Here is a 12,070-nt window from a genome sequence, read left to right as displayed (position 1 = left end):
TTTTCCGTCCTCTGATTGGTTGGTCAGAGGGAAACTGTTACAGCCAAGTTCGACTGTCAAAACATGTCTGTAGCTCTGCACACATTAATACATCTGAGTTAGACTTTTTTATGCCTACGGAGGAACAGAAATTTATTTGGTCGCGGACACACTTCCATACTTCTATAAATCCAAAGAAAAGCTAGACATCGTGAGAACGGCCAACCCTGATGCTAGCTAGCTTGTCTCAGCCCAGGAATGGGTTTGTTCGCCACTTCCAGACCAGTGAATACAAGCGGTACCTCTGGCTTACAGCCTCTGAGGAACGGTGCAAATAATGAGTCTGCATCTCTGGTGAGTAGGTTGTATTTTATTTAAAATGTTAATGTTTTTGTCATGTTATTAGACAAATATTAATTCTGAACTGCTCCAGATGATGTACATGGCACAGCTGCGGTTGTAGTGTAGAGGTTTGGAGTTTTCTTAACTGGGTTTCTTGCTTTAGTAAAATAGTATTCACCCTCCATATGTGAAAAGCCTCTCTCTCTGTAATGCTACACGTTGATATATTGCGTTTTTCTATAGTATTTATGGTTTCTATAATTGCGACATGATAGTGGTGGTATTAAGAGGTAAATTAAGTTGGGTATGTCCCCACTAAAGGCCCAGGTACCAAATGCACGGCTCGCCACTGGATATTGTATATAACATGTCTGTGATTTAAATAACCCAGTGATAATCTGTTGATGTTTTATTTATAATCTATAGTGGAGCTATTTTGTGTATTGTGTGTATCTGTCCTGCACTGTCCGGTTTTGTATGGTCTGTTTGCACTGTTTTTTGTCTTGCACTGTTTGCACTAGGCTGCACACAATGCACTTTATGTGGCTAGGACCACTTACTTTAGTCTTTAGCTTTGTGTTTTGTTATGTTGCTCTATGTTGTTTATGTAGCACCAAAGTCCTGGAGAAAATCCAACAGCATAAAACAAGTAAAAACAAAATTAAAAAGAATTACAATTAGTAAAAAAAAAAAAAAAGCAAGAAAAAAAAACACACATCCTCTACACATTAAAAGTAAGCAAAACAAACAAATGAAACAGTGTAATTCATAACCCAAAAGAGAAATCACACTAAGACAGACTTTAAGTATTATCTAAGAAATGTAAAACTTATTTAACCATTTAAAACACAGCCACAACAAATTGTACAACAAATTGTACAACAAACATCTACATGAAATCTGGTCTAGAAGCCAATCTGTACTACATTAGAGGCAGATTCTAAAACCCTCTAACACCATACACAACCCAAACAGCTGATGAGTTTAAATGTGACTGATTAATTGTCAGATTTATCCACTCTGATGAGTGCATCCCAGATGAAGTGATCAGAAAAATGACAGCAATGATTGCTGATCCATAAACGCCATTTAATCACTTTATCATCAAATGTAATCACTTCCATCATTAATCTGAACCAGTAGACAGCTTTACACAATGACAGGAAATTATCAGCTTGAAAGGCAAGTCCAAAAATAGACTTTCTCTGGCTTTAAAATTGAGGGTATGTGGAGAACACTCTATGCCAAAAAAAAAATCCCACTGGTGAAATACATTGGCAGGCTGTGCATTTCAGTGGTGTTTTTCCAATCAAATCACCTCTTAAAACCATCATTATGACTCTTCAGCTATTTAAAACATGAATGTTATACAGAAAAGCAGTACAACAGCTTGCTGCATCAGAAAATGTTTTGTGAAAGCAGTGAAAATGCTATTAATGAAGCAAGAAATTAACACAATTCAACAAGTCTCCTTTCACTGCAGCCACAGCAGAAGCATCAATATAACATTTTTCTTTCTGGTCTTCCTGGGGATTTGAAATTAAGGCAAGTTTTTGTGCAAATTCTACAGGAAAGAAAACGTAAAAGCAGGTTTCCAAGAAACTTTCCAAGAAAAGCTAGACATCATGAAAAAACTTAGCAAATGCTTTGTACTGTTTTGGCTGACTTTTTTTTCATGATGTCTAGCTTTTAAAGTCTGTCTTGTAAATGTCCTTGTAAGTGTATCTGTGACCAAATCAGTTTTTTCTCCTCTGTCAGCCATTGTGGAATGAAAAATAAAACAGTTAAATCCACATAGATATACAGTATAAGAACTCGTGCAGTTTGCAACAGGTGCAGTTCTGACCGTCCAAACATAGCACGTGAAAATGTTGATGTGTTTGGATTCCTGCTAGGGGGCCTAGGAGCAGCCAAATCGCTGATTGGCAACATTAAGTTTATGTAAAAAAAAAAGCCTGTAGTGTTCACAGTGCTGGCAGTGATGTGACGAATAAAATCCGATTGGATAGAAACTCTAACCAAACGTACTCAAGGTGGTGCAGCCAGCAGGACCACACACAAGAAAAATGGTATGTAATTATAGAAAATTGACTTTAGAAAAAATTTAATACATATTTATTTACAAAAATACGTTTAAACTTGATTCTGATAGAGTTTAGCCAAGCAGAGAAGGCTATTCTAGCCCTGACAGCCCACCACTGGTGAAATAAGATGGCAAATGCAATACATAAATAAAGAGGCGGGCCTTATATTTGGTACCTGGGGCTTCAGTGGGGACTTTCGACGACTTAATCCACCTCTTGACACCAACACTATCACGTCGCAATTATAGAAACAATCGATACTATACAAAAACACAATATAAGAACACGTGGCATTACAGTGAGGGAGTCTTTCTGCATATGGAGGGTTAATACCATTTTACTAAAGCAAGAAACCCAGTTAAGACAAATCCAAACTTCACTACAACCACAACTGTGCACCTACATCATCTGGAGCAGAGACAAGCTAGCTAGCTTTGGGGTTGGCCGATCTCTCCTCACGATGTCTAGCTTTTCTTCAAAAGGTATTTCCGCGACCAATATATTTTTTCTTCCTCCGTAGGCGTAAAAAAGTCAGATTTATTAATGTGTGCAGTGAGCTACACACGTGTTTTGCCAGTCAAACTTGGCTGTAACAGTTTCCCTCTGACCAACCAATCAGAGCACAGAAAAATGCCGACGCTATTCTGGCCCTGTGAGGCGAATATGAAATCTGATTGGTTAAAGAAACAGAGCTATTTTTAAGGAGACTATGGTAAAAAAAAAAAAAAAAAAAAAGGCCAGCAGAATAGACTTTGAAGGCCCTGAGCAGATTAGATGGCAGCACATAGAAGCTGAAATCTGATTGGACAGAAAAAATCTAACATCTTTTCATGTACTGGAAGCAATGCAACCAAGAGAAACGCTACGAAATGACGAGAGTAAACTGTTGGGAATAAAATAATACAATGTTTTCAAACAAATAAGAATTTAGGTTGTAAATGAATGTCAGTGCTTCTGATAGTGTTTAGGCCAGCAGAGAAGGCTTTGCTTGTCCTGACCGCCCGCCACTGCATAAATAGTATATCCTTTGATTTATGACATGCAGATAGTAGGTAAAAAAGAAGTAGTAAAAAAAAAAAAGAAAAAATGTATGCAAGTATTTTTACTTTGTACTTTATCTATGTACATTAATGCATTATATCTTACTTTGATTCCACCACATTCAGTACCTTAAATTGAATACATAAATTGTGTTAAATACTCTTACTGTGTGTATAGGAAACATCTCTAAAAAAGATATGATGTGCAGGAGAATGGAACACTAAATTTCATTCATTATTCAAGTACAGCTCTGCCATGACAACTCTTAAGAAGATAGAAACAAATTATTTGTATGTATGGAGTGTGAAAAGGTTTGGTGCTGGTAGACTAGATCTGCTATACCAGCGGTTCCCAACCTTTTTTGCGCCACGGACCAGATTAATGTCGGACAATATTTTCAGGGGCCGGCCTTTAAGGTGTGGCGGATAAATACAACAAAATAAAATGATACGACCGACATAAAAACGAATATTTTCCAAATATAATAATAAACGTGAATCCACAGTGTTGTTTTTTGTTTATTTTGCTAGCTTGGGGGTTTCAGTTTAGCGGTAATGTATTATGTCTTACCGGCCGGAGCAGCCCCTTTAATAAGGTAGCAGATGGAGGTAAGACATGTGACCAAGGTATCATGACATGCATCAAGAGTGAGTCAGAGACAGATGTGGCGGAGAGAATCCGGTAATTTTCCAAAATAAAACATTGTTCATAATCAGATAATAAATAAAATGGAAATAATGTAAGTTATGTATTCTTTCTGTGCGGCTTGGTACCAATTGACCCACGGACCGGTGCAGGTCCGCGGCCCGGGGGTTGGGTTGCTAAGCTACTGTTGCATGAGTCTGAAGACTCTCTGTTAACCATAAAGATGTAAAGCACCATGTTGCTGCTGCTGTGGAGTAAGAGTGACCCCTGTAGCAGATTTTTACAGGAGGAGCTGGGAAGGTTGAGAGTGGATTAGAAATACATGTAGCAGGCATATATAAGTATATAAAAATTTAAGAAGCACATCAGTGTCAGGAGAACCAGTCAGCACATGCATATGGCTGAACTAAATAGTTCTCATAAATCAGTACTTTGACATTTGATGCACAAGCACATTTAAAGTAGTACACGTATTCGATACCAAAAATGGTGCACTTCATCTTTACCTTCCTTAAAATAAATTGAATGTCATTTGAATTGTACAATTCCCAAGGTCCTGCTGTGACACCCCAAGTGTGGCTCAGTGATTGGACTGCATTTCATTGTAGCACGACTTGCACACAAGGATGAAGGTGTGATACAATGCAGCAAGTAATAACATTTGCTCCTGACCTGAAGTGAGCATTCACTTAAAAAAACAACACCCTGCTGATTTTCACCTACAAGATCAAATGGCATAAGAGTGCTGCATGTTACAATGAACACCAATGCTGTTCATTTATTGCATTTCCTTTTATTTGAACATGTGTGACTGCTATTCATTCTGGCACAGAATCTTCTCCATACAGAAACATTTACACGTTTATGAACAGTGGTGGTTATAGTTATTTTGGATAATACCGAAATAATCCAAGGCTTGCTACTTGATACTAAATTGCACAAGAAGAACCAATAAAGCTGCATTGCAGCAATTGATACTGTAGTTTTCATTTCCTGATACATGTTTTCCAGTGGATTGATCTTCTAAATATAAGCTCAACCTCAGAATGCACATTTATAGTACTACTGAAACACAATTACATTATGATTGCAATCTTAGACGTACTGATAAATGTTAATGAAATGACAGAAAATGTGGCATTCTTTTTTTAGTTTCATTTCATGTGCACTTGATACATAATGCATCTTTACTCTAAAGCAGTATAATAAAAATGAATGGTTTATTCTGTAATTGAAAAGTTGTGTGGTTTTGGACCTAAACATAAACAAACTAACAAAAAACAAAAAAAAAAGTTATATATATATATATATATATATATATATATATATATATATATATATATATATATATATATATATATATATATATATATATTAATTACTTAATATATAATTACTTTTTTGTGTTTTTTTGTTTTTATATATATAAATAATGTATTATTTTATTTTTTTTGTATTTGTGTATATGTTGTTTGTTGCATAATGACATGTATATGCTATTATTACATAAATATAGATTATGTTATATATCAGTATAGGACAAGTGAGAGAGTTTTATAATGTTGTGTGGATTCGGGTGTAGGTGAAGAATCTATGCATCCATGGGGTCATGGCTATTTGAGAGCAGTAACTAGTGTGTAAGTGTTACATTAGTAAATTTGCTATGCTTACAAAAGCATACTACAATGCTGCTAAACTTTAAATACATTCAAAGGTATAAATAAAACGTTATAGTTATGTGAGTATTTAATGGTTATGTAAGACTCACCAGCTGGTCCAAAATTTTCAGGTAATAACATTAGGCATGTTGAATCCTGCATTCACAATATCAAGCAACAGATACATTTTTCCCTTTTTTTCTAAGTAGTTAGAGTTAAAAAAAATATTTCCCTGATTTTTCAAGACTCATACTATGTCCGAGTTGCCTGCTTTAGTCCCCTTTTTTCAACATCTGTACAGTATAAAATACAATGACCCGTTCAAAACACACTTTTTGACTACCCCTGTCTCATATTGAAACCCAGAGGAAACTAGAACTAGTACATGCAGACACACACGATGCAATAGCTTTCACAATAAACACCCACAGGAAACAAACTGCAGATGACCTTATCTTTCATAATATGACCGTCTAAATGTAATTAATTTCCTGCTCTATTATTGCTTGGTTGTCTAGAGTCATTCGCTAAGTTGCACACCAAGTAACTTGCTAGTGTTATAGAGATACGTTAACACATATTAAACTTTTTTTTTTTTTTCAAATTTGCTTAGAAATAAATAACTTCCATTTCATGCATTGCCTTGGTGGTTGGTTTTGTGATTTTCCTGGATTTTATGTGTCTGTAGGACAAGGAAATATTTGAAAGTGAAAGAAGGGGGAAGGGCGTTTAAAGAATTGGATAGAAAGCGGGAGGGAAGGGATGCAGCCAGCGGAGTACGTGAGTCAGAGAAACCTTTTTCCATATCATCTTCCCACGCGTGCTATTTTTACAGTCTCACCTACACACACACGCATGCAAACACACACACACACACGCATGCAAACACACACACACACACACACACGCATGCAAACACGAACACACGTAAGACATCTTCATGCCACCCAGTTGCCTTCTCAAAGATAGCAATACCTTGTGCTTTCAAAGTCAGAAATTCATATCTTCCCAAACTGAGAACCAAAACCTTTTGAAGATGAAGATATTATTTTCTTCCTGTTTTTTTACGTCCTGTATACTAATATTTTTTTTATTAAATCTGACATTTTGCTATTATGTAAAGAGCACTGATATAACCTTTAAATGTTAAATGTTATATGTATTTATTTACTATTTATTCTAGTTAAAAAGGGAAGTGGTGTGTTTATTATGGAAAGACTTCATAGCTGCTTGACTGTTCAAAATACATTTGTTATAAATCTAATACAGTCAAGATAGAATCAAAATATACTTCAACCCTCACCCCTGGCTTAAGATGTCTAATCTTTAATACAATTTCTCAGACAGATTTCAAATGCTTTTCAAAAATGAATACCTACACCAAATACTGCTAGATTTTTTTTTTTAATATATACAACTAGGCCTTTCATATACAATATATGAACAAAAGTATTGGGACAAAACATTTAATAATTAAACTCAGGTTTTTCATTCAGCTACATTGTCACAGACACATTCTGAAGATCTTAGTGAATTCAGGTGTGGTAATGCCACCCTTGAAATAAGTCAGTTTGTGAAATTACATCCCTGCTAGGTATTCCATGGTCAAGTGTAAGTGGTGTTATTGGGAAGTGGAAGTGTTTAGAAACATCAGAAACACAGCCATGAAGTAAAAGTTATGATGCTATTGGGCTATTTGTCAGGGATTTTTCTAGTTAAAAAGGAATCTTCATCATGCCAAGATATTTTAAACAATGCTATGCTTACAACTTTGTTGTAACAAGCAAGGTCCATAAAGACATGGTTGGATTAGTTTGGTGTGAAAGAACTTGACTGGCCCACACAAAACCCTGACCTCAATCCCACAAACACCTTTGGGATAAACTGGAACAGAGCTTGCAAGCCAGGTCTTCTCATCCAACATCAGTTACTGACAAATGCTCTACTAAATGAATGGGAAAACTTTCCCACACAAGCACTCCAAAATGTTGAGGAAAACCTTCAGAAGAAATGAGACCCCAAAGATGTTATAGCTCTAAAGGTGAATGTCATAGAAATGTCTATATATTTAGAATGTGATGTTATTACAGTCCCTGTTGGTAATGGTCAGGCATCCCAATACCTTTGTCTATACATATACATACATATAAAGTGTCGGTGCCTAATCCTGACAAGTCTCAAACATTCTATATGCCTCATTACAGATTATAAGCCTGATACCTTGTCTACATGGAACTTCTGCACTTGTGTCTCACTCTGCTTCTATGGAACGGTCCCACATGGATACCTTAAAGACTTTACATTTTACCAGCCAATAATATTACCCAATTGAACTTACAGTAAAAGAGTGTACACAATTGTTTTTTGTGATATAAAATAACAATAAAAAAGCGAAAAAATTTTACCCTTTCCCCCACTTTAAATGGGATATGCAGTAGCAAGCAACACAGTTCAAGTAAAAAAAAAAAAAGAAATGTATTAGGGAGAAAAATAAGTACAAATTGCATAAGTATGTACATCCTTTTCTAACGAGGCATGTGACTGTTCTCAGAAGTCACCAAAGCCATTCAAAGTAATGTTCAAGCGTATTTGTGATTAAGCTTTTTCTGCAGTATTTTCTTGATTTCTTTGTTAACGTTTTCCATGACTGCTAAATCTGTGTGTATAGGATGTCCATTTCAACAAGCATGTATCAGGAAAAGGGTACAAAAATTTTTACAAACCATTGAGCCTCTTGTAGAAAGTGGAATAAATGGGGCACCACAGTGAAACCCCCTAGGAACAGGACATCTTTTCAGAATTGTCAAACACACAAGAAAAAAATTTATCAGGAAGGCTGGCATGGGACTTTTGCCAACATTAATGGAACTGCCAGAATGTCTGTCAAATAAGGGTCACCCTGTATGTGACACCAATCTTTCATTTTTGCCCTGGTCTCTGGGCTATAGTGTGTCTATATACAGAATAGAAAAATCCAGACCTGTTTCCAATCCCAAACCATGCAGTAAAAAGTCTAAAGTTGAACTGTATTAGTTCAACAAAATCTATGTTGTGTGTAAAATCAAGAAAAGCGTATTGCCCAAAAAACACAGTGGTGGCAGCATGCTATAAAGCTGTTTCCCTTTAGCTCTCATTTGGACTCTATTCAAAACAGAGGGAATCATTAAAAGCTTCAAAATATCTATTTTAGCAGAAAGCCTATTAAACAGCTAAAAAATAAGAAAATAGTTCCACTTAATTACACAATCAGGGCAAAAGCACGTATCCAGGTAAACAAGAAAGTGCAATATATTATAATAGCTGAGATCTAAATCCTGTTGAAAACCTGTGGAATGACTTAAAAAGAAAAAGTACCTCACAATTTGATAAATCTGGACCATTTTTTTCACGAGGACTTGTGGATTAATTTCCCGAATCAAAATTGACAATAAATAACTTGGTAGACTCTTACACACAATAAGTGTTTTGCACATGTAAAAGAGAAACAGATAATTGAATTTATTTCTTTTTCTTTCCTTAGAAACATTTTAACTAGTTTTTCAGAACTTTGTTATATTACATAATAGTTTAAAGTAATATATTTATCAATAATTATTTTAGTTTTAACACCACAAATTGCTTGATATTTTAGTTAGGGGTGTGTAGTTAAAAACTGCTGTTCTAATCCTAAAGACAAATGAACATCTGAAGTATTTATCAACATTTTAAGAAATACAACTGTTTGATTGTAAAGTAATTAATGGTGGAAGAGTAATGGTTTATAATTGCACTTTCATTCAATGACCAAGAGTCCATTTTGAGGCTGCTTCCTCTCTAGCTTTCACTTCCAACTGTTACCTCTGGGACCTATATATAAACTCACCCATCCCTTCATAGATATAAATCTACATATAGTTTCCATTATTAAAGGTTTTTGGCAACTACAATTGAACTCAATTGAATTGAATATACCAATCATTACTGCATTATCCAAATTGCTTCCTAACCAAACTCTTAACCACACACAAAATGCACATACAATATAAAAACCACAAAAATCACAAATTATGCCAAACTGTAGATTCTATAGACTTCAGTTTTTTTAGATTTGTTAACCATGTCATAAATGCAAAATCCTTATTGCCCAGTTATTTCTCCGTTATCTGCTTTGTTTTGCTGCTCAGTAATGTGAACAGTTCGTTTACTACTCTTAGACATTTTAATCACTTAAACACTAACCAAGCCACCTAGTTTACCTTACAAGCCACACAGACATGACTCCAAACTTTAATACACTAGATAAATACTACAATCACTTACATAACCAAACACTGGTTCAACCTGACACCTCCAAACACCTGATTTAAAAAATCCCAACACTGCACTAGCTTGTATTAGGCAAATGTATAAAATCAAAAGTCTTTAATACTATTATATTACATATTATACAGTATACACATAAAAGATACTGTATTTGTAATTATATACCTTTTCACTACATACACTGAGTAGAAATTAGCAAAAAATATATATCATATATAATTGGATCATTTCCAACATCACTGAATACGGTTCTGATTAAGTGTGGAGAGGTTTGTCATGAAATTATATAGGGATTTATTTCTGTGCATTTAATATGCATTAAATTATTTTTATATTCAGGGAAATAAGGAAAACTGGAAACATAGACCTCTACCTAGCTTAACTACTCAGTATTCTTAGTGTAGTGTACTTAGAGGGATTTTAGAGCCTGATATTGATGTTTATACAGTATGTATTTAGTGTCCTATGCTACACTGCTACTGCAAGTAATTAATTAAATATATGTTACTTACATTGTAATGATTTTTACTTAATTGGTTTGTATCTAGTGATATCGATATCATAAAGAATCATTGGAAACTGACTCTAAACCCTTATTGTTGTTATTGTTGTAAGGAACTAATTATAACATGTTAATTACATCAACAGCTTAATATGTAGTCAGCTTTACTGAGTCTACTGTGTTCAAAATTAGAATATGTCAAGTCAAACATGGTTTAAACGTGTCATTTAGGATTAAGGTAAAGCAGTAATCAATGAAAACATGTCCCAAAATGTATTTAAGGTTAAACACATAATGCTTACTAAAATAAAATGAACATTTTCCTTGAGGACTGGACCAAAGGACCAGAAATGTCATGTGATGAAGTGTTTGTTTTACTAATGGCAAGAAAGCTTAGATAAAAATAAATGTAAAAAGCTGTGTCAGTATATCTGAATTCACCTTAAAACATGGATCAGTCACAAAAGACAAATTATTTGGCATCTGAGTCTGGTGGTTTAATGTTACACCGGGACATGGGAATACAGGGATCTCTGTTTCAGCACGTGGACAGCGATCTGAGAAAGCAGGATTCCAATACGAGACGGCGAGGAGATTTGGAGGAAGTGGTTTCTAAAGCCATGTGACAAAAGCCTGAACTTCTCTGAGCATACAATTCTGATCTTTCTATATGTGGCCAAGTAAAAAAATAAATGATCCAATAATATTAGTGTATTTCGATAAATGTTTGTGTTTTAATTACAATGGATCTCTTTAGATTGGATTTTATTTTTGTTTGTTTCATTATCTTGAAGAGTGTGAAAATAAAATTTCCAGACTGTCGCCAGCGTTACCTGGTTGGTGGAAAGTTGCACATGGGGCGCCACGAGCAGCTGGAGCGCTATGTGCAGCGCGGAGGTCAGCAATCCGGCCACTATGGCCCACGTGAGCGGCAGCGGCAGCATGCTGTAGGTCGCGAAGAGCGTGAAGAGCACGTAGCCCACGCCGTCTCCGAGCAGCCCGTAGCCAAGTCCCGTGGCGAGGATCTGCGTGGCCATGGCCGCCCATGTCACCGCGCCGCTGTACTGCAGGTAGCCGTGAGAACTCGCGTCTTTGCGCACGACGACGAGCGCGCAGATCACCACCTCGACGCCGGCGAAGAAGCCGAGCAGCGCGCCCTTGATCGGGTCCACGGGCGTGGCGCCGAGCGTCAGGTGCAGCACGAGCAGCGTCAGTTTGGTCACTACGTCCAGGACGTTCATCACCGCCACGGACTTACGCCGCTGGCCCAGGAAATAGCGCTGGTACAGGCGCTCGAGCTCGCGCGATTTGAACGCGTAACGCAGAGTGGGGAAGATCACGCCCCGGTACGCGCAGCCCCAGCTCACGAAGAAGTCCGAGTTGCTGGGCGCGCAATCGAGCTGTAGAAACCCGAGGTCACTGCTCGAGCGCTCGGGGAACACTTTGGTGCCGCAGTTATTGTGCCGCTCGTTTACCGATGTCCTCCCTGCGGACTGCTTGCGCGAGTCTTGTCCCGG

At 36.6% G+C, this 12,070-nt stretch overlaps 1 protein-coding gene across 2 annotated transcripts in view; it reads right to left on the bottom strand.

Moving 5' to 3' along the window:
• The window catches only part of adcy8 (adenylate cyclase 8 (brain)), a 74,515-nt gene that overhangs the window by 60,639 nt on the left and 1,806 nt on the right, over positions 1-12,070 (bottom strand). For both annotated transcript variants that reach the window (XM_083525585.1, XM_083525586.1), the window contains exon 1: positions 11,387-12,070. This exon is cut by the window's right edge. In XM_083525585.1, the coding sequence (XP_083381711.1) occupies positions 11,387-12,070 (684 nt within the window). The remainder of the gene's footprint in view (positions 1-11,386) is intronic.

This window comes from Silurus aristotelis, assembly GCF_946808225.1.
Source record: "Silurus aristotelis genome assembly, chromosome: 22".
In the NCBI taxonomy this organism is placed as follows: Eukaryota; Metazoa; Chordata; class Actinopteri; order Siluriformes; family Siluridae; genus Silurus; species Silurus aristotelis.
This window is presented reverse-complemented; position numbering and strand designations above follow the sequence as displayed.